General features: G+C 42.2%; 1 protein-coding gene across 1 annotated transcript in view; it reads left to right on the forward strand.

Moving 5' to 3' along the window:
* dcc (DCC netrin 1 receptor) overlaps positions 1 to 23,941 on the forward strand; it is a 990,886-nt gene that overhangs the window by 797,921 nt on the left and 169,024 nt on the right. The window contains exon 13 of the mRNA XM_060825544.1: positions 22,740 to 22,881. Coding sequence (XP_060681527.1) covers positions 22,740 to 22,881 — 142 coding nt within the window. The remainder of the gene's footprint in view (positions 1 to 22,739; positions 22,882 to 23,941) is intronic.

A 23,941-nucleotide genomic window follows, 5' to 3' on the forward strand; every position in this document is an offset into this window, starting at 1 on the left:
TCCTTGACTGGACCTATTCCTACCCTAGTCATTATTTTATTCCTGACATACCTATAGAAAGCCTTTGGGTTTTCCCTAATCCTACCAACCAAGGACTTTTCATGTCCCCTCCTTGCTGTTCTTTGCTTTCTCTTTAAATCCTTCCTGGCTACCTTATAACTCTCAATCGCCCCAATTGAACCTTCACGCCTCATCTTTATATAGGCCGCTCTCTTCCCTTTAACAAAGGATTCCAATTCCTTATTAAACCATGGCTCCCTCACACAACCTGCCTGACAGGTACATACATATCAAGGACACTCAATAGTTGCTCCTTGAACGAGCTCCACATATCGATTGTGCCCTTCCCTTGAAGCCTACTTTTCCAAGCCACACATCCTAAGTCATGCCTCACCGCATCATAACTTCCCAGCCCCCAGCTATAACTCTTGGCCTGCAGTGCACACTTATCCTTCTCCATCACTAGAGTAAAAGTCACCGAATTCTGGTCACTGTCCCCAAAGTGCTCACCTACCTCCAATTGTAACACCTGCCCTGGTTCGTTACCCAGAACCAAATCCAGTATGGCCTCGCCTCTTGTTGGCCTGTCTACATATTGTGTCAGGAAACCCTCCTGCACACATTGTACAAACACCGACCCATCTAACGCACTCGAGCTATAGCTTTCCCAGTCAATATCTGGAAAATTAAAGTCCCCCATAACAGCCAGCCTATTACTTTCACTCTTCTCCTGAATCATCCTCGCAATCCTTTCCTCTACGTCTCTAGGACTATTAGGAGGCCTGTAGAAAACTCCTAACAGGGTGACCTCACCTTTCCTATTTCTAACCTCAGCCCAAACTACCTCTTCATGTTCTTCTCTAAGCAGACATCGTTAACACTGGCACTGGGCAGGCAACACAGCCTCTGGGACTCCCCCTCACAGTGACAGAAAACAATATCTCTGGCCTGAATTACACTGTTCCCTCCCACAACTACATTCCTATTTCTTCCCCCTCTGGTTCCCTCTGCCAAGATGCTGTGGTCCGTTTGCTCATGCTCCCTGCAGTCCCCAGCTTACAAGAACCATGGAACTCCATCTCCTAGCATTAACTGGTGCCCACATCAATCTATTACATTTCATGGCCTCTTTTTGTGGTGTCAATCCACAAATCACCACTTGTATTGGATTCAATTTTAAAATTTCCCATTGTGGGATTCGACCTTGGGCAAAGTATTGAAACGACACAGTCCAGTTGGCAGACATTCATTTTTCTAATGCTATCAGCCGTCCCTTTTTGATTGGTTACACAGTGCATTTGCTGTTTAGCTGTTTAAAGAATCAATCTCATCATAAGTGAGAGATAACACCATTCATCATTTGTGCTGTGTGTTGTGGCAAAAACAATCTTAAAGTATTGAGCATAATTCAGACTTGTGAAGAAAAGTAAAGCCTCTGTTGGTTTATTAGCTTGGATGTCCATATTAAAGCAGTCGACCTGTAAAAAGGCAAATCTTTCCAATGTACATGACAAGAAGCAATCACATTCTTCATAGAAATAAAGACATGCGATTTATTTTTTCCCAATATAGTTCAGATCTTGACAGTGTTGTAAAAGTTGAGGGGAGAGGGTGAAGGGAAGTGGGGAAAAGGGGAAATTGATTGGTGATAGTTGCAGGATCGTACCTGCGAATCCTCATCTGTAAAATCTATGGTCAAGCCAATGTAGTTGAGGAATGGAAATGTGGACAGATCAAATTTTTTTTCACAGGAGGAGAAATTTGGATGTTAAGTTGTAGTAGAGGGCTGCTCTTGCCACTCTGTGCATCCCATCAATCCATTTCATGGAAACCTGCCTTAAAGCAGGAGAGAAATTCAATTAAAATTCAAATGCAAAGTGACACAAATCCCACTGAGTGATCCTGAATTTGGCCAAAATTCTGGGGCTGCATTATCACCAAGGCTCCGATTCCCCTCTTTGGAGGGCTTTAATGATCCTGTGGAACTTTTTTGAGGAAGATCAAGTCAGTTCATCCTGACAAAAATGTTTATCAACCAGCCATCGTAATGAAAGGAAGATTGGCGTGAATTCATGATTAGTCAAATTCAGATTCCCAGAAACTCCGATTCTGGCAAAATCTAGGCTTATAATATCATGGAGTGCATAAATAAAGTGAATTGTCAAAGTCTTCCCCACAGAATAGGGAAGTCCAAAACTAGAACGGCCTAGGTTTGGGATGAGAAGGAAAGATTTAAAAGGGTAGCAACAAATCATTGCAGATGTTGGGATCTGTACTGAAGACAACAAGTGCTGGTGATTATGGCAGGTCAAACAACATCCATGGAAAGAAGGAGAGCAAGCTAACATTTCAAGTCTAAATGATTCTTCATCAGAGCTGAAGTAAAGTGTGGAAGGGACAACATTATGCAATATTATGGGAGCTTGTGGGGAGCTGGTGCGTTTGGGGTATTGGGTGTAGGATGCCGGTGATGAAAAGATGTTGATAGTTTGGTTTAAATAATGGGAATACAAGAATGGCAAAGCAATGATGTGTCTCCTGCCAGACTTGAAAGGATAGTAAATGGAACGGGAGGATGGGAGGACATGATAACAAGTTAAAGAAAGGGAAGAAGTGTCCACAATTTAAAGTTGTTGAACTCAATATTAAGTCTAGAAGGCTGGAGGAGCAACATCTCATCTTCAGACTAGGCTCTTTACAGTCTTCTGGAGTTAATATTGATTGTGAAACTTTCTTCTGTTCCTTTTAGCTTGTTATCATGTCCTCTCATCCTATCCCAAATACTGTCCTTTCAGATCTGGCAGATGATATACCATTGTTCTACCATTCTCACATTCCAATCGCTTAATCTGAATTATCAACATCTTTTCTCCACAACACTCTATACCACTAACCACTAACATGCCCCAAACTGTAGCATAAATGGCTGTTCCCTCCACACTTTACTTTGGCTCTGACCAAGTGTCATCTAGACTCAAAACATTAGCTCGCTCTCTCTCCAGGGATGCTCTCAGACCCACTGTGATCTCCAAGATTTAAAAAGAGCCTGAGAGGTAGTGTTTTCATATAAGGAGTGGGGTGTATATGAAAGGAGCTGCCAGCGGAAGCGGTAGAGGTGGGTACAATTGCAACATTTAAAAGACATTTGGACAGGTAGATGGATAGGAGATGGTGCACCAAATTCAGGCAATTGGGCGTGGTTCATTTTTGGAAACCTGGTTGGCATGGATGAGTTAGGCTGAAGAGCCTGTTTCCGTGATGTATGACTGTGTGCTTCTATGACTCTAATTGTCAGCCATTCCAGCCGGTAGGACAGAAAAGCCAGTAGAAGGATGCCTGTCACAAACCGACTTTCTGGATTAGTGACTCCAGATTAGCTGAACTGAGGAGGTTTGTCGTCAACCAATTTCAATGGAATTAGATCATTCAAGCTGGAGCAGTGAATCTTCCCATCTCCATTTCAATCCAGCAGATAAGGGGAATTGCCCTGGCAAAGCGGTAGAAACAAGAGATCTCCCTGCAACAGGGGATGGCTGCATTGATTCGGGGCAAGGTCCAGCAGTATCCTCATCAGTAAGGGTGGGGCTATAACAGCAACAGGGCCAGGACAGACAATTAGCTGCAAAATGGTCCAACCCCAACCTGAGTGAGTATGCGCCAAGAAACATTTTTAATGCTGATGAAACCAGTTTTTTTTTCCATCTTAAAAAGATGAGTGTTTATTGTTTCAAGATGTAATGTGGAACGTGAAGCAAGGAACTTTTCGTTGCTTTGGTCTGGATTATTGTAAATTGGCCAGACCCCCCACATCCCCAGCATCACTGGCATCAAGAGCATCAAGCTGGTGTTCTTGTTTCCTAATACCAAGGCCAAGCTCCTGCCAGAGGAGGTGCTTAGTAACCTGAAAATCAATGGCAACTGATCTCTCAGCTCAAGGTCAACAGCATGGAGCAGGAGTACTTTCTAACTGTTCTAGAAGCTGTGATCATACCGAAGCCCTAGAAGGTAGTGACAGAAGTCATGTTTGACAGCTGCTTCCACTGCATTGAGTTCCAACAGGTGACAACATGCAAGGAGGGGAAAGTGAGGACTGCAGATGCTGGAGATCAGAGTCAAAAAGTGTGGCGCTGGAAAAGCACAGCCGGTCAGGCAGCATCTGAGGAGCGGAGAGATGATGTTTGGACCATAAGGAGTACAACTCTTTTTTGTTCAGTTGTAGAATCCAGGGCGAACTGGCAAATCGAATGCACTATTGGCTTGATGGTGGGAACCAGAGGGTATAGTGAAAGGATGTTTGTTAAACTGGAGGTATGTGACTAGTGTAGTGCCTTAGGGGTTGATGCTGGGCCCAAATACTGTTCGTTACCGACATCAATGATAATTAATGAGAATGTACAAGGCATGATTAGTAGGTTTGCAGATGACACTAAAATAGGTGGTATTATGGACTGTCAGGAAGGTTATCAGAAATTGCCTCAGGACCTTGATTAGCTGGGGAAGTGGGCCAAGAAATGGCAAATGAGTTTAATATAGATAAGTGCGAGGTCTTGCATTTTGGAAAGTCAAATCAAGGTAGGAGTTTCATGGTGAATGGTAGGGCTTTAAGGAGTACAGTGGAACAGAGGGATCTTGGAGTTCAGGTGCGTGGTTCTCTGACAGTGGAGTCACAGGTAGACAGGGCAGTAAAGAAGGCTTTTGACACACTGGCCTTCATCAGTCAGGGCATTAAGTTTAGAAGCTGGAAAGTTATGTTGCAGTCATACAGGATATTGCTGAGGCTGCACTTGGAGTGTTGTGTTCAGTTTTGGTCACCTTGTTATGGGAAGGATGTTGTTAAACTGGAAAGAGTGCAGAAGAAATTTACAAGGATGTTGCCTGGACTTAATGGTCTGAGTCATAGGGAGAGGTTGGACAAATTAGGAGATTTTTCTTTAGAGAATAGGAGACAAAGGGGGGACCTTACAGAGATGTATAAAATCATGAGAGGCATGGATAGGGTGAATTTCAAATTTTTCCCGGGTTTGGGGTATCGAGGACTGGAGGGCATCAGTTTAAGTTTCGAGGGGAAAGAATAAAAGAGAACCTGAGGGGCAACCTTTTATCACAGAGGGTGGTACGCATATGGAATAAGCTACCAGCAGAAGTGATTGAGGTATTTAAAAGGCATTTGAACAAATACATGGATAGGAAAGGATTAGAAGGCCAAGTGCAGGGAAATGGGGTTAGCATAGGTGGACATTTTGGTTGGCATAGACCAGTTTTGGTGAAAGGGCTTGTCTATGTTCTGTAGGACTCTTTGACTCCATGAGGCTAGCATGAAAATTCTAGAAGAGGCAACTATTAAAATGTACACTGAAATGGACCATACGACACCTTACTGTGCAATGGTACAATGGAGCTGATCGATGAAGCAATCGTTGGTGTAGTGCAATCTTCAGCCAAGAGCTCAATGCCACCACTCTCTGCTTGTTTCCCTAGTGAAAGCCACAAAAGGCAGGAGGAATGCTCTGGGACTTTATACTGCAGCATGAAAACACAGTCGAGAGTTTTGACTGTATTGGTGGCACTGCATCTGCATCGTATTTATCAGAAGACAACACGCTAAGGAGAAAAAGATTACTAAGCTTTTCCTGAACCGATGACACCATATTTCAGTTTTTACTGTACAAGGTCAAACCATTGTAAGGTGTGACCAGATTGAAAAATAAAGGTTTAGTTCTCGGTTTGGGATATCAACTTTCAATTTTTCTGACTTCAAGCACATTTGTAGATAAATTGGATTACATTGAAGCTTTCTTGGCTAACTCAAAACTCCACTTAGCACGGATTTGTATGCTCCTGCAATTTGGCTTTTTTATGATTTTACTGTATTTAAGGCATTATCACTTCCTGTTTGTGGAAAATTGCTCTGCATAAATTAACAGCAGCATTCCCCACATGCAACAGTGACCACATTTCCAAAGGGTTTCATTTGTTTAAAGCTCTTTGGGTCATTTTTTTGGTATTGAAAAGCCTGAAAACGTGCAATCTTTTTAAAAAAAAACACTGCCTTCTTAATAAAACAACACTTAATGTAATGACTGTACGCAGAGATGAAAAAAAAATTCTGAAAATAGTTCATAATAAAAGTACTGGGCCTGAACATTACAGTAAGGCAACAATTTGTAAAAGGAAAGCAACTTGCACATCATGGATTTTGCCACATGCAAACTTCACCCTTGATGGTTAGGAATCATTGATGTGCCAAACAGGAGATGTATAGTCTTCCTAAAACATAACATGCTGGGTTTCAAAAATTAAATTTCAATTACTTTCTCTTAATATCCTCTTTTATTAGGTAGCTTTCAAAGACTTCAGTGGTTTCTGTGCATCATATACCTTTATGTTTACTATATTGCTGATGATGACTTATGGTAGCTCCACTGCTTTGGTGGTTGATTTTATTTTGTCCCTGAGGGTGGAAGGGTTTTGTGTTAAACACTATTAACAAGTATCATGACAGCAGCATCCATAGAGACTGGATCAGGCCAGGAGTTTCACACTGTGTAACCAATCACTGAGTTAAAATGTAGTTAGAAGGCATTTCTGTGTTTGAGGAAAAGCAGCACTCAACAGTGACCTTTACTGCTCCCCTTAATTATATTGCTTTGTAGCCATTACAAGGTCTGTTGGGTCTGAAAACCTGCTTCAAGGCTTGAAAGTGAAGATCCAACTCCACTGCTTCAATTAAAAGAAAAGTGAAAAAAGATGTTTCCTACATTGCAACAGTGACAACATTTCAAAAGAATTTAATTGGTTGTTAAGTGCTTTGGGACTTGATGAGCTCATGAACAATATTCTCCAAATCCAAATCTCTCTTTTAATATAGAAGTTCAGTAGTTGCACTCAAAATTCACAACAAAGTAGGTTTTCAGAAGAATCATTTTATCATCATGTCCTGCTTTACATTAGAGAACGCCACTAAGAACTTGTTAATGACAGCAGTACTTCAGAGTAGCCTGTGAAGAATAAGGGATCCAAACACAAACTGATCACACCCAAGATCTGCGATTGGCAGAAAGTTAAACAGTTCACTGCAGGAGGAAGTTCCACAAATATCCTCATCCACAATAATGGATGAGCCAAATGCATCAGTGCAAAAGTTGGGACATTGCAACATCTGCATCCATTTTCAGCCAGACGTGCCGACTGGATGATCCATGTCAGTCTACACCCGAGGTTCCCAGCATCGTACACGTAACAGTCTTCAACCAGTTTGATTCTTTCCATGTGATATCAAGCTGAAGTATTTGGATGCTGTAAAAGCGATGTCTCTGACAACATTTCGGCAGGTTTTAGAAAATATAAAGGTGGATAAATCTCTGGGACCTGATCTAGTGTATCCCAGGATGTTGTGGGAAGTTAGGGAGGAAATTGCGGGACACCTTGCTGAAATACTTGTGTCATCTATAACTATGGGTGAGGTCCTGAATGACTGTGGAGTGGCTGATGTTGTGCCTTTGTTCCAGAAGAGATGTCAGAAAAAGTCTAGGAACTGTAGATCTGTGAGTCAGACTTTAGTGGTGGGTGGATTGTTGAAGATTATTCTACAAGATAGGATTTAAATGCATTTGGAGAGGCAAGGAATGATTAAGAATAGTCAGCATGGTTTTGTGTGAGAGAAATTGTGTCTCACAAACTTGATTGAGGTTTTGAGGAAGTAATCAAGATGTTTGATGAGGGCAGAGTGGTCCACCTTTATTTGGGCTTTAATAAAGCCTTTGACAAGGTTTTGCATGGTAGACTAATTAGTAAAGTTAGATCACATGGGATTCAGGGTATGTTTGCCAATTGGGTACAAAATTGGCTTCACAGCAGGAGACAAAGAGTGGTGGTGGAGGGTTGTTTATCAGACTGGAGCCTGTTACCAGCGGTGTTCCATAGGGATCAATACTGGCTGTTTCTCATTTATATAAATGAATTAGATGGGAACATGGAAACCAATATTAGTAAGTTTGCAGATGGCACCAAAGTTGGTGAAATTGTTAACAGTGAAGAAGGTTATCGAAGATTAAAAAGAGATCTTGTTCAGTTGTGTAGGTTAGGAGGATTAGTCATGGGAAATGCAGGGTTATAGGATCGGGGGGGGGGGTGGTTGGGGGGGGGTGGATGCTTTATGGATGGTTGGTGTGGACTTGATGGGCTGAAGGGCCTGCTTGCACAATGTAGGGATTCTAGAATTCTATGATGTTGTCAGGTTTGAGTTACAAAAAGAGGCCAGATAGGCTGGGACTTTGTCTCCTCTGGAGCATGGGAGGTTGAGGAGTGACCTTACAGAGGCTTATCAAATCATGAGTCGTATTGATAAGGTGAATGGCAGTATCTTTCAACTAGGGCAGGGGAGTTCCAAACTAGGGGGCATATTTTTAGGCTGAGAGGAAAAAGATTGAAAAAAGACATGAGGGGCATTTTTATTTTTACACAGAGAGTGGTTCACATGTGGTTCATGGTGGCACTGTGGCTCAGTGGCTAGCACTGCTGCCTCACAGCACCAGGAACTTGAGCTTGAAACCAGACTCGGATGACTGTCTGCATGGAGGTTGCACGTTCTCCCTGTGTCTGCATGGGTTTCGTCTGGGTGCTATGCTAGACATTGAATAATTGCACGAATAAGAAATTTTTGGAAGGATATGATCCAAGAGCAAGCAGGTGAGACCAATTTAGTTCAGATTATGGTCGGCATGGACCGGTTGGCCTGAAGATTCTGTTTCGATGTTGTATGACTCTACAACAAGGCGTTTGACAAGGTTCCTCATGGTAGACTAGTTAGCAAGGTTAGATCTCATGGAATACAGGGAAAACTAGACATTTGGATATAGACCTGGCTCAAAGGTAGAAGGAGAGAAGGCAGAGGGTAGAGAGGGTGGTGGTGGAGAGCTGCTTTTCAGACTGGAGGCCTGTGACTAATGGTGTGCCACAAGGATTGGTGCTGGGTTCACTGCTTTTCATAATTTATATAAATGATTTGGATGTCAACCTAGGAGGTATAGTTAATAAGTTTGCAGACGACACCAAAATTGGAGGTGTAGTGGACAGTGAAAAAGGTTATGGGCAGCACGATGGCATAGTGGTTAGCACTGCTGCCTCACAGCACCACAGGCCCGGGTTCAATTCCTGCCTCAGGCGACTCTCTGTGTGAAGTTTGCACTTTCTCCCCGTGTCTGCGTGGGTTTCCTCCGGGTGCTCCAGTTTCCTCCCATAATCCAAAAATGTGCAGGTTAAGTGAATTGGCCATGCTAAATTGCCTGTAGTGTTAGGCATAGGGGAACGGGTGGGTTGCACTTCGGCAGGTCGGTGTGGACTTGTTAAAAAGTGGGCGGCACTGTGACACGGTGGTTAGCACTGCTGCCTCACAGCGCCAGAGACCTGGGTTCATTTCCCGCCTCAGGGGATTGTCAGTGTGGAGTTTGTACATTCTCCCCGTGTCTGCGTGGGTTTACTCCGGGTGCTCCGGTTTCCTCCCACAGTCCAAAAATGTGCAGGTCAGGTGAACTGGCCATGCTAAATTGCTCGTAGTGTTAGGTGAAGGGGTAAATGTAGGGAACGGATCTGGGTGGGTTGCGCTTTGGCGAGTCGGTGTGGACTTGTTGGGCCGAAGGGCCTGTTTCCACACTGTAAGTAAGTAATCTGTTACCTCAGAGTGCAATGGGACCTTGATCAGATGGGCCAATGGGCTGAGGAGTGACAGATGGAGTTTAATTTAGATAAATGTAAGGTGCTGCTTTTTGGAAAATCAAATCAGAGCAGGACTTATACATTTAATGGTTAGCTGCTGGGGAGTTTTGCTGAACAAAGAGACCTTGGAATGCAGGTTCATAGTTCCTTGAAAGTAGGAGTTGCAGATCGATAGGATAGTGAAGGAGGCATTTGGTATGCTTTCTTTTATTGGTCAGAGCACGACGTACAGGTGTTGCGAGGTCATGTTATGGCTGTACAGGACATTGGTTAGGCTACTTTTGGAATATAGCATGCAATTCTAGTCTCCTTCCTATTGGAAAGATGTTGTGAAACTTGAAAGGTTCAGAAAAGATTTACAAGGATGTTGGCAAGGTTGGAGGGTTTGAGCTCTAGGGAGAGACAGAATAGGCTGGGGTTGTTTTCCCTGGAGCATCAGAGGCTGAGGGTTACCTAATGGAGGTTTATAAAATCATGAGGGGCATGGGTAGGATAAATAGACAAAGTCTTTTCACTGGGGTAGGAGAGTCCAGAGGTTTAGGGTGAGAGAGTAAAGATATGAAAGGGGCCTAAAGGGAAATTATTTCATACAGAGGGTGTTGTGTGTACAGAATGAGCTGCCAGAGGAAATGGTGAAGGCTGGTACAATTACAACATTTAAAAGGCATCTGGATAAGTATAGGGTTAGAGGAAGGAGTTCATAGGGATATGGGCCAGGTGCTGGCAAATGGGGCTAGATTAGGTTGGGATAGCTGGTCGGCATGGACAAATTGGACTGAAGGCTCTGTTTTTGTGCTGTACATCTCTATGACTCTAAATGTACCAAAGATTTGTTCTCTGATGCAGCTATAATATTAGTATCATAATGATAATATAAAATGCAACCAAGATATGTCCTGTGCACAAGAAGCAGCACAAATCTAACCTGGTCAATTATAGTATCATAGCAACAGGAATAGGCTTCTCAGCCCCTTGAGCCTGTTCTAACATTCAATCAGACCTTGGATGATCAGTGGCTTCAATCCATATGCATGCCTTAGGCTGATATCCTTTAATATCTCTGCTTAACACAAATTTATCTGGCTCAGATTTCAAATTAACAATTGATCCTGCATCCACTGCCATTTGGGGAAAAAACATTCCAAACATCTGTCACCACATGTATCTGGAAATGTTTGCTAACATCTCTCTTGAATGACCTGGCCCAGACTGTCAGAATTTGATAGGCGCTCGTGGGTTTTCAAGGTGCTGTCTGTGGGCTTTGATGAATTTGTAGATAGTACACACTGCTTCGGCTGAGTGCTGGTGGTGGGGGGAGTGGATGCTTGTGAATGTGATACCAATCAATGGATAGCTTTGTCCTGGATGATGTCATGCTTCTTGAGTGTTGTTGTATTCCATCTCATTCCTGACTTGTGCCTTGTAAATAGTGGACAGGCATTAGGGAGTCAGGAGATAAATGCTGAAAATGTGTTGCTGGTTAAAGCACAGCAGGTTAGGCAGCATCCAAGGAACAGGAAATTCGACGTTTCGGGCCAGAGCCCTTCATCAGGAATGAAGAGAGGGTGCCAGGCAGGCTAAGATAAAAGGTAGGGAGGAGGGATTTGGGGGAGGGGCGATGGAGATGTGATAGGTGGAAGGAGGTCAAGGTGAGGGTGATAGGCTGGAGTGGGGTGGGGGCGGAGAGGTCAGGAAGAAGATTGCAGGTTAGGAGGGCAGTGCTGAGTTCAAGGGAATCGACTGAGACAAGGTGGGGGGGAGGGGAAATTAGGAAACTGGAGAAATCTGAGTTCATCCCTTGTGGCTGGAGGGTTCCCAGGCGGAAGATGAGGCGCTCTTCCTCCAACCATCGTGTTGTTATGTTCTGGCGATGGAGGAGTCCAAGGACCTGCATGTCTTCGGTGGAGTGGGAGGGAGAGTTAAAGTGTTGAGCCACGGGGTGGTTGGGTTGGTTGGTTCGGGCATCCCAGAGGTATTGTCAGGAGATAAATTACTCACTGAAATATTCCTAGCCTCTGACCTGCTCTTGTTGCCATTGTATTTATATAGTGAATCCAGTTGAGTTTATGGTCAATCGTAACTCCCAGGATGTTGATAGTGGGTGATTTCTTGTGCACTGCAATAACTCGCAACAGTCTTTCAGCAGTGCCTTCCATATCCTCAATTACTACCATTCAGAAGGACATGGGTAACAGATGCATGGGAACACCTCCAGCTTCAAGTTGCCCTCCAAGCCACACACCATCCTCACCTGGAACAATAGGGTCATTCATTCTTTGTTGCTGTGTCAAAATCCTGGAAGCCCCTTCCTAACACCCCTTCCTGTGGGTGTTTCTCTATTTCAATGACCGCAGTGGTTCAAGAAGGCAGCTCACCATTGCCTTCTTCAGGGCAATTTGGGATAAGCAATAAATGGTGGCCTAGTCAGTGACACCCAGAACCCATGAACAAATAAAAATAGGTCTATCCGATATTTAATTGGAGGAAATAAGAGGTGTGTTTTGTTGTTTCATTATTTGCAAGGACAGAATCTTTACCTTTGAATAGTGAAGACAAACAGAAAGAAAGAGTAGAAAGGACAGATTTACAAGTTGTAACCTGAATGTTCACAAAAGCTGCCGAACAGCTGCCAAAATGCTAACAGCCCAAAAAAGTTTGACAACTTGATGAACAACAGGCAATTCAGAAGTATTTCTGGATAGAGTCTGTGACAAAGCGTTTCTTCACAATCCTGCTCCCAGAGCAGTTCAGGACAATTGCGTTTCACAAACAGAAACTCCAACAAGTATTGAATCCCTTTGTGCATATGAAAATGGACCAACACCTGTTCCTGGTGTGAATGTTGGATGTTATTTTTACTGCCAACACCAATATTCAATCACTGCTGATGCCAAATGCATACATATGTCTTGTCTTCTGTATTGAACACTTGGATACCTCCTTTGCATCTTAAAAATGCGTGCAGCACCATTTAATTTCAAAGCCGTTTGGATTTTCTAGTTAGATGATTCCCCTGTATTGGTTAGAGGGAAGATTAAATGATTATATTAGTCTTTGGTGGTGCTCTTTCAGTGTTATTCTGCATTCTATAATGTTAACAACACCACATTGAGATAACAACATGTCTTTACCCAGTTCATATCTAGAATGGAAATGTTAATACTGCAGTACAAAAATTGTGCTGAAAGCCTAGAGTGCTCATTTAAAATGGCTATCATTATTTGATCTGGCAAATAGACTGTATTTAATGGCAAAAGGATGAAGGAAGGCTAGTTCATCAGCAATAGCTACCTGAAATCTGTGTAATTGTCTGTGATATATTGAATCTATGCTTCAATGATTCTAATTACAGCTGTTAGCTGTTGCAATTAGTTACTGCTTTCGCTCAAGCTTGCCATTGGTGCTGAAATTCTGCTTTCGTAGCACTTTAGAGTCATGGACAAAGGATTATTTCAGTTTTTTATGAGGGCATCAGAAAACACAATGATTTTTTTCATGCTGTAAATTATGAATCACAATTAGATCTTTGATCTTTGCACCAAAGTGAACTGGACAAAGAAAAAGAGCCAGTGTAAGGTTGCAGAACAAATCTGGTTTTAACTGTAATTTCCTGCCCAGTTCCCCCTCTGCTTATTCAAATCCATTCTCTGTGATATGATGATAAAATTAGGAGATGGAAGTACTAAATATTGAAATATCTTGAGATTCCAAAATCAATGCTTTTATATTCATGTCTTTACTGGATCCAGCTAGACAGATGAATGCCAGTAAATTTATTATTCCGGACTTTTACCATGGCCCAGTCACTCCATTCCTAATGAAGGGCTTTTGCCCGAAACATCCATTCTCCTGCTGCTCGGATGCTGCCTGACCTGCTGCGTTTTGCCAGCACCACACTCTCGATTCTGATTTCCAGCATCTGCAGCCCTCACATTCCCCCAATCACTCAATTCCTGAGCAAGGTCTTGAAGTGTGGCAAAAGTAGCTACTTGAGGAACCTATAGGTTGAGAAGTCATCACCAGCCTAAGGGCATGAGAACAGCAGTTGGAAAATTTCTGCTGTTTTTCTGATGTAGAAAATAGGAATCCTATTTAATAGGAATTCTAGGCATACAGAGGCGAGAGAGATTCAGTACGTGGCGTGTATTAATGATTTAGATATAAAGCTATTGAGGGTGGTGTCTATGTTCGCAGATGGTACTAATATAGGAAACATAGGGAGGAATTTTATGGAATTCAGGGTGTACTTGCTTACAGTTTGGTAGGAAAAAGGAATTCTGGCATTGTATTGGGAGCGAGAAGAAGAGACAAGGGCAAAAATGCAGGAAATGGGTAAGGGCTCCATCATAGTTGAGGCTATTGATTTAAAAAAGTCTGCCCCAAGGTAGTGGGGAAGATGAGGAGCAGGTGAGCAGGCCGCTTCTAGGGGAGACCTTGAGCTGAGAATGAGAATTCCACCCCTCAGAGAGCTTCCCTCTTGAGAGCTAATTGTTGCTATTGTAATATTCTTTATAGTAATTAGTTCAGGAAGAGGAGCAATTTGAACAGATGGTCAGGGAGTCCAGAACTAAAGACAAATGGAGTGCTCACATTAATAAGAGAAATCTTGAGATGCAAATGAGTATTAGTTGCGGATGTAAAAGTAAAACTACACATCAGCTCTGCTGAGAGGAAACCCAAGTGATTGTGGGAGGGGATATGCAGGATTGTAATCAAAATAAAGGGCCTGTTCATTAGGCTTTCATTGACAGGGGGATCGCGTTTAACAGCCACAAGGTTTTGCTACAGTTCTACAAGTCCCTGCTGAGACTTGGAATATTGTGTCCAGTTCTGGTAACCCCATTAAAGGAAAGATACAGAGGTTTTGGAGAAGGTGCAAAGCGAAGAGAGGTTGACTAAGCTCAGACCTTTCTCTCAGGAGAGAAGGAGGAAGAGAGATGACCTGATCGAGGTATACAAGGTAATGAGAAGCATGGATAGAGTCAATAGCCAGAGACTTTTCCCCAGGATTGACTGGTATGAGGGGTCATAGTTTTAAGATATTAGGAGGAAGGTGTGGAGGGGATGTCAGAGGTAGGTTCTTTACACAGAGAGTTGTGAATGCATGGAATGCATTGCCAGCTGTGGTGGTGGAAGCAGAGTCATTAGGGACATTTAAGCAACAGCTGGACATACACATGGACAGCAGTGAGTTGAGGGGTGCGTAGGTTAGGTTATTTATTTTACATTAGGATTAATCCTCGACACAACACTGTGGGCTGAAGGACCTGTTCTGTGCTGTATTTTTCTATGTTGTATTAATACTTGTTAAACACAATGTTGATTCTGAAGGCCATAAGTACCTAGGTGAGAAATGAGGTTTGAGTTGACTTCATTGGACGCTGCAGCAGGTCTAGAATGGTAATGGTAGCATGGGAACACCTATGTGAAATGGTAAGTGACTGAAAGGTCACCCTCATTCTTATAGATACAGCAGAGGTGTTGTTTAAAGCAGTCATGCAGTCCGCATTTGGTTTCACGAATGTAAAGGAGAACACATTGTAAGTATTGAAAGATGTAATAGTAAACCACTGCTTTACCTGGAAGTCGGTTCAGAGCCATGGGCTGTGAGAAGGGAGGAGGTGAAAAGGACAAATCTCACACCTTCTGAGATTGCATACAAAGGTGTCATGGGTGGCGGAGGAGCTATTAACAGTCAAAAAGGTGTGGACCACTGTGTTGCAGAGGGACCAGTCCCAAAAGAATGCTGACAACAAAGGGGAGGGGAAGGTGTGTTTGGTGATGTTATCATGCCAGAAATGGCAGAGAATTATCCTTTGAATTCAGAGTATTGGGGATTGGGGGCTAAAATGTGAGGACTAGGGGAACACTATCATTCCTCTGAGAGGAAGGGGATGAGGGTAGAGGTATGGTAAACAGATTGGACACAACTGAGGGCCCTAACAACCACAGGTGGGGGTAGGGTGAGTCCTTGGCTGAGGCAAAAGGAGGTCACTTTGGAAGCAGCTTGGTGAAAGGTGGCATCATTGGAGCATATGCAATAGAGACGGAGAAATTGAGAGAATGGAAGGAGTCCTTGAAGGAAGCAGGGAGTGAAAGAGTGCACTCAAGGTAGCTGTGGAAGTTGGTGGGCTGGTAATCAATAATGGTCGAGAGCCTATCCCCAGAAATGCAACCAGAGAAGTCAAGAAAAGGAAAGGAAGATTCAAAGATGGATCAAGTGTCAATGAGAGAAGGATTAAAAATGGAGGGAAAATTGACTAATTTTCTAATTCTTCAGGACAGCAGAAAGCGACATGAATGAAGTCACAGAATAAGATAATTATTACAGTGCAGATTGAGGTCTTTTAGCCCATGGTTCCTGTCCCAGTTCGATTATCAAGTGCCAATCTCCTGCCTTTTCCCCATATCCCTGCATGCCGTTACTATCCAAAAATATACTCAATTCCCTCTTGCATGCACCACCAATATACTGGAGAAAGAATTGTGGGTGGTGGACCAAGGAATGTTCCACATATCCCACAGTGTGACAAACATAAATTGAATAAACCATAGCCACACCTCTGACTTGAAGACAAGTTAAAGAAGAAGTTGTTCAAAGTGAGAACAAGCTCAACCAGGCAAGGAGGGTGGTGATGGGTGGGGATTGCTTAAGCTTTTTTTTCAAGGAAAGTGCAGAGAGACTTCAGACCATCCTGATGGGGGATGGGTGTTTGCAGCAATTGCACATCAGTGATAAAATGTTGGGCCAGAAAACGGGAAAATTGTGGAACAGAAATATCAGAAGAATCACAAATATGAGAAGAGATTGAACAAAAGGGGACGAATACAGTCAAGATAGGAAGATTTATGTTCAGTGGAGCAGGACCAGGCTGAAATGAATGATCTACCAAAGTAATCACGTTTGTGGGTTTTGAGCAGAAATTCGAAGTGGGCTGTGTGAGTAGGAACACTATGAGGTGAGAAGCTGTGGCGGGGAGACATTAAGAAATGATGAGGTTGGTAACAGTCATGGATACATGTTGGAATGGGAGCAAAATTGTCAAATGGATTTTAATTTTGCTAAGTATGTAAATGTAATAGTTCTATTTTGAGTGTAGAAGAGCAGGTGAATTTGAGAGTTTAGATTTGTGAAATCGCAAAAACATCAGCGTGGATATCGTTACAGAAGTGGTAATGCAACATTGGGTTTTATAACAGAATGATAATAGTTGAAGGGTCAGTTTTTACGTTTGGCAGCAAGAAGAGGGAAATGTAACACACTCCAATAAAGCATCAAATTGTCAATTTGTGGCTGTCCAGAGAGATCAAGGCTAATTATAGATACATTGTAAGCCAGCTTCCTCACCACTTTCCCCTTATTTCCCCTTGCTCCATTCCAAACTTGCAGTTATTACCAGTGCTAGGTTTTCATGCCTTGTTTTAGATTCTACAACATAATCAGCTCGTCAGATTTTGAGTTAATATAAAACTTAATTTGGCAGAGCAGGCTCGAAGGGCCAAGTGCCCTACTCTTGTACCTTGGTTGCATGTTAATATGATTTGTTGTTGCAGTTACATTCACAATATATCTGAATCAAATGTTATTATGAATACATCACTAGTAGGTGCTGAGAATCAGAACTGTGGGCTGGTATGTTGTGAGACAGAGGGGTAAAAGCTGCAGTTATAGTTGGAATTTTAAAATTCCCTAGCTCTCAGAATGACTTTATTGTTGATTAAATATTTAATATATCATTAAAAATCATACAGATCCCGCCACCTTCCATAACAGAATCTGTGGGACCAGTCAACAGTAAAATGCAAACAATTTCTCGTCAAAGTTGCACTGGTGGGGAATCAGCAGTTGTTCTCTGATAAACCATGATATATTTTGGATGAAAATCTTTCCCAGTAATTTGAACATTTCACAGAGTTAACATTCCTCATCATCATCAACTCAGAAATGCATAGAGGCTAATTGATAATAGACGATCATGCTTACATTCTTCCATTATTCCTTCAGAACTAGTCAATGTATTATAACATTAATATTTAGCTGGAAGAACACTCACATCAGACTGGACATTGATTAGCATGGCTGTCCTTTAACACATTCATTAGGATTGGTGGTTTGTGGCTTGTACTTGGAAGGTAATAGATTGGTTTCGTATTAATGTATTGGATTTTGTATCATCTTATATATCATAAAATTTCATAGTTAAGTACTATGACATAAGAATTCCTATCAGAACATCTTTATTATGGCTAGTGTCTTGCAATAAAAATGATTCAATGAGGCTTACAACATTGCCGGGAGAGGGGAAGTGAAAATTCTTGATAAATTACCTAATTTGGAGACTCATTAGTGCGATTTGCTTGGAATGATTCAACCATAAAACTTCACTCTCAATTACAGATGGCAAAAAACTTACATTAAGACAAGTAGCAGATTCTAAATATATGGTCTCAGATTTTGCAGTGTATTTTGAATTCTACTGCTAAATTTTTGACGTTTCACGTCCCCCCCACCTTTTCTAATGGATTTGTTTAAATGATAGATCACAAGTTAACACTTTGCATGATGGACTCATGACATCGTTCAAAGGATGAAAAAGCTTGGAAGCAGTTTTTTTTAATGTAACATTTAAACCTTAGAACATAGTCAGGAGCAATTTCTTGATGCTTTTAACTGATGAAGACTGGAAACTACACTGTGCAAGCTAATGAACGTTTATTGATTATTTATGCTATTTACGGAGATAAGGTTCAGTTGATGTCAATTAAACACTTCTGTCAGATTCTAGTTCCATTTGATGAGACACCTGCCAACGTAATTGATGTATTGTTTTCTTTGTTTCATAGGATTTGGAAATTACTGGATAGGGTAAGAACAAAGTTACTGAAAACAAAAGAGTGCTGGAAATCATGCCCGGTCAGGCAGCATTCATAGAGTTAAAAATCACACAACACCAGGTTACAATCCAACAGGTTTAATTGGAAGCACTAGCTTTCGGAGCGACGCTCCTTCATCAGGTGGTTGTGGCTTTATCACAACCACCTGATGATAGAGCGTCGCTCTGAAAGCTAGTGCTTCCAATTAAATCTATTGGACTTTAATCTGGCATTATGTGATTTTTAACTTTGTACACCCCGGCACCTCCAAAGCATTCATGGAGAGAGAGGAAGCTAATGTTTTGAGTCCAGATGACTATTCATCAGAGCTGCTATGAAGTGTGGAGTGGACAGCACTTATGTTATACAGTAATTGGTGAGTTGGAGTGCTGGGGAGAAAGGGTGTTGGATAGTATGGATTAAGTGATTCAAGTGTGAGAATGGCAGAACAAAGGTGTGCCCAATTGCCAAACTAGAAAGAACAGAAAGTCCCATTGGAGTGTGGATTAGGAGAGGGGTCATGATGAAAGAGAATGTACCAAGTCAAGCTAAAAGAAAAGGAAGAAATGGGAGAGAGTTCACAATCAAAGGATGTTGAACTAATAGTAAGTCCAGAAGGTTATAAAGTGCATAGTCTGAAGATGAGACATTATTTCTCCAGTTTGCATTGTGATTTGCTGGAGCATTGCAGCATGCCAAAGACTGACAGGTGGGCATGCAAGCAGATACTGTATTAAAATGACCGACAATTAGGGTCCTACTTGCACACCAGACCGAGGTGTTCTGCAAATGGTCACCCAGTCTGCATTTGGTTTCTCCAATGTTGGGCAGGCCACATTGGGTGCAGTGAATACAATACATCAGACTGCTTGGGTCCTTGGATGGTGAGCAGGGAGGAGGTGAAGGGGCAAGTGTTGCACCTTCTGCGGTTACACGGGAAGGTGATATGTGGGATTGGGGGAGGCGGGGGGGGGGGGTGGTGTTGGTAGTCGTGGAACAGACTAGGGTGTCCTGGAGGGAACAATTCCTGTGAAGTGCAGGCAATGGGAGTAGGAGAAAGATGTGTTTGGTGGTGGCATTCTGCTAAGGTTATCTGAAATGGCAAAGAATGATCCTTTGAATGCGGAGGCTTTTGGGGTGAAAAGTGAGGACAAGGAGAACCCGATCACGCTGTTGTGAGTGATGGGAAAGATCAAAGACAGAAGCACGTGTGATAGATCGGATGAGGTTTAGGGCCCTGTGAACCACAGTGGGCGGGAAACCCCAGTCATGAAAGAAGGAAGCCATGTCAGTAGCACTGTTTTGGAAGGTAGCATCATCCGTACAGATGCAACGTAGGTGAAGGAACTGGGAAAATGGAATGAAATCCTTGCAGTGGTGTGAAGAGCTGTAGTGAAGGAAACTATGGGAATCCGTGGCTTTGTAGTGGATAGCCGTGGACAGTTTATTCCCCAAAATGAAGACAGAGAGGTCAAGGGAAGGAAGGGAAGTGTTGGAGATGGAACATGTAAAAGTTATAGAGAGATAGAAATTGGAGATAAATAAACAAATCTTTCAAGATCCAGATGAGAACATGAAGCAGAACTTAACAGTCATTAATGTGAATATGTATCAACTTTGAATACAATCTGAAGCCAAGCATAACCTCTCAGGACCACAAGAGAATAAAACAATTAGAGAAAAACGCAACAAAAAGCAGCAGAGGTAGGACAACTTGAGACACAGGACAAAAACTCTATCAACCTTAAAGCCAGAGCAGAAGATCTGGTCAAAGGACAGAAAGTCAGAAACCACTGTCGTCAGACAAATAGATGTACCAAAGTCTTATACTTGAAAGGGTACTCAGGAAAGAGGAAGGCGTTGGTCGCTCTCAAACTAAAAATTTAGACTAAGAATGATTATCAGATAATATGGGACACACATTGCTGTACTACATCAGACAGTGCATATAGAGGGACAACTAACCCAGGCACAGAGCAACAACATAACTGCTGTGCTGAACTCAGGCTAAATAGATCAAGGAATCCAGTCAAAAGTCTCCTGATTGTCTCGGCCTATGGGGTTGGACTTTTAAGTTGGGAATGGGGAATGTGATAATGATATAATTCCATAGAGGTCAGTATGCCATCACCAAGTCACCCTTTATTTATAGATGTCTAGTACCTGATACCGATCCAGCTTCATCAGAGCCAGCTCTCAGACTGAGCTGAACCTCTGTTTATATCTATCAGCCAGGGCTCCCTGATTGGACCAGATTAACAGCCCATTCAAGGAACTATATTCTATGGTGTCCATCTGGCTGACGTTTTTACATTCACAATAGATAGCAATGATAATTGTAGCAATAATGATTAGAATGAAGTTGTTGATTACAAAGAACATGCAGTACATCAAAGTACTTTCGTTATATTGGCCAAGTAAAAAAGAAATTTGGGAGGCATGTGACATACGAGACTCATGTAATTAAAATGAAACTTTTCAAGAGATGGGGACATCAGTGGTTGCAACAGCATGTATCTCTCCTCACTAACTGCCATGGAAAACATGGTGGTTGTGGTGAGCTGCCTTCTCGAACTGCTGTAGACCTTGGTATGTGTGGATACCCACAATGCTATTAGGCAGGGAGTTCCAGGATTTCAACCCAACAAGGAATAGCGGCAATGATCTTCCAAGAGAAAGTGAGGACTGCAGATGCTGGAAATTAGAGCTGAAAATGTGTTGCTGACTTGCTGCGCTTTTCCAGCAACAATGCTGCCTGACCTGCTGCACTTTTCCAGCAACACATTTTCAGCAATGATCTTCCAAGTCAAGATAGTGTGTGGCTGAAGGGGAACTTGCAGGTCATGGTGTTTCCATGCATCTGCTGTACTTGTCCTTCTTGGTGGTTTTCAAGATGTTATCAGAAGTGTCTTGGTGATTAATTGCACTTTGTCTTGTGAATGGCACATACTGCTATTGCCTTTACATTGGTGGTGAAGGGAATGAATGTTGGACAGATGGACAGATGTGGTGCCAGTCAAATGGGCTGTTTAATCCTGAATGGTGTCAAGCTTTTTGATTTAGAGCTGCCCTATCCAGGGCAAGGGCAGCAGATGCATGAAAGTCATGATGCTATAACTGATGACATGACTTTGACACCAGCAACAGAGAAGACACCAATCCAGAATGGGCACATGAAGAAACACTACAGTAAGAGAGCTGTATATAAAGGAGTGTTACCCTACAGGAGGAGTTGAGGAATCTTCCTTAGAGATAAAGAGCAAGGCCTCAGGGAAAATGTATGTGCAGACTCCAACAGCCTGTGATACTCCAAACTCAATGTGCAGGGAACAATACTGAGTTAAAACACAGGCTAAAGCCATTCAAGGTCTTCAATATGCTGCTCACAATTTGTAAGCGCAAAATTCCATAATTCCACAAAAAACCTAATCTGTATGGAAAACTTTGAAAGGAGCTATAAATGTTTATAGATCTAATTTTTTCCAATAATCAACACATTTTAAAATGTAAATGTGATCATTGCACTGTTCCTTACTTGTTGGTGTTTCTAGTCCTTCAAATTATTTTATTTGTAAATATATTTGAATTTTGTCTATTATATTTAAAAGCTGTGGCCAAAAGTCGTGGATCAATCCAACAAGAGGTTGGAAATGTAAAGTTCTTCCACCATTATTTAAGTTTTAGAGGTCTTTTAGATAGTCATTTTATTCAAGTGAAGAGTCAATGTGGCAACACTGATGGAAATTGTGACATAACGTCGCCATTATTACTGTCTACTTTCAATATATTTGACGTGGAGGAACTGGTGTGGGACAGGGCTGGGCAAAGTTAAAACTCATACAACACCAGGTTATAGTCCAACAGGTTTATTTGAAAGTGCAAGTTCCACTTTGAGCCAGTAGTTGGTGGTATCGATGGTAACATCTGAAGGGAAACCTTGAAAGTGGAGGGAGAATTGTTGGGGAGCAAGTAGAGTTTCCAAACCCAATACCCTGAAGTGAAAATCTTAGCTTTCTATGTTTTGACAAAACTTGAATGAGGATTTTTTTTCATATTAAATTATAATAACTTTATAAATGGGATGCTATTCCCTTTGATGAGGTTTGATGGAACAGTGATGACTGAAAATCTGCAATGTTTTTGTTTTGCAGAGTATAAAGGTCAGCTGGCTGCCACCACCATCCAATATGCAGAATGGTTTTATTACTGGATACAAAATCAGGCACAAAAAGATTGGCCGAAGGGGTGACATGGAGACCCTGGAACCCAACAACCTGTGGTATCTCTTTACAGGTGAGATTCAGTTTCTTCACAGTATTAACCATCTTTATTGAGCTGGCCTGCACTCTATTGTACGAGAGTCTGCTCCCCTTAACCACTGCCCATATCGACACAAACTGCCTCTCTTCTCCCCCATACCTGAAGTTTCAAATTTGATTATACCATTCCCGATGGACTCTATATCTTCTTGTATCACTGAATCTGACACTTTGGATACCCAACCGAACTCCTCATCTCAACATTGGGAGCTTAATCTTAAGCTTTTTGGGTCCAATCTCCCAAAAGTTCTTCTAAATCTGATTAGATTTTTCCTTCTCTTTTAAAAATCGCATTAGCCAATGTTTTGGTTCTCTCCTCTTAATCAGTTGGACTTAATAGCCTCAGTTAATAGGAAATAATAATCAGAGTGACGCACATCCGTCTGAGAAAGGCCACGCAATGCTTTAGAAGGTTACAATGTGAATACACATTATTGTCGATATGTATTGCTGTGTTAGATTAGATTAGATTCCCTATAGTGTGGAAAAAGGCCCAACAAGTCCACACTTACCCTCCAAAGGGGAACCCCCACCCACCCCCCGACTAATGCACCTAACACAATGGGCAATTTAGCGTGGCCAATTCACCTGCCCTGCACTTCTTTGGGACTGTGGGGGGAAACTGGAGCACCCAGCGGAAACCCACACAGACACGGGGAGAATGTGCAAACTCCACACAGACAGTTGTCTGAGGCTGGAGTTGAATCTGGGAGGTAAAAACAATGACTGCAGATGCTGGAAACCCCCCTGGTGCTGTGAGGCAGCATTTCTAACCACTGAGCCACTATGTTCTTGGATCTTGTAGTATACCAGTGAACAAACAGGACAGTGCACACATTACTACACCTATTTGTTTTATCATGCAATCTCACATCTTCCTTTTTTTATCTTTTGAAGGTAGTGGAATTGAGCTGAACTAAACTTCAGCTGTGAAATTTACTGACAATAATGGGACAAATGCAGCAGAAACAGATAGATTTTTAAACGATCATTAATCTTAGTTACCCCCTGAGTACTGGAAAATAATAATGTAA

Source organism: Hemiscyllium ocellatum, chromosome 1 (assembly GCF_020745735.1).
Source record: "Hemiscyllium ocellatum isolate sHemOce1 chromosome 1, sHemOce1.pat.X.cur, whole genome shotgun sequence".
Lineage (NCBI taxonomy): Eukaryota > Metazoa > Chordata > Chondrichthyes > Orectolobiformes > Hemiscylliidae > Hemiscyllium > Hemiscyllium ocellatum.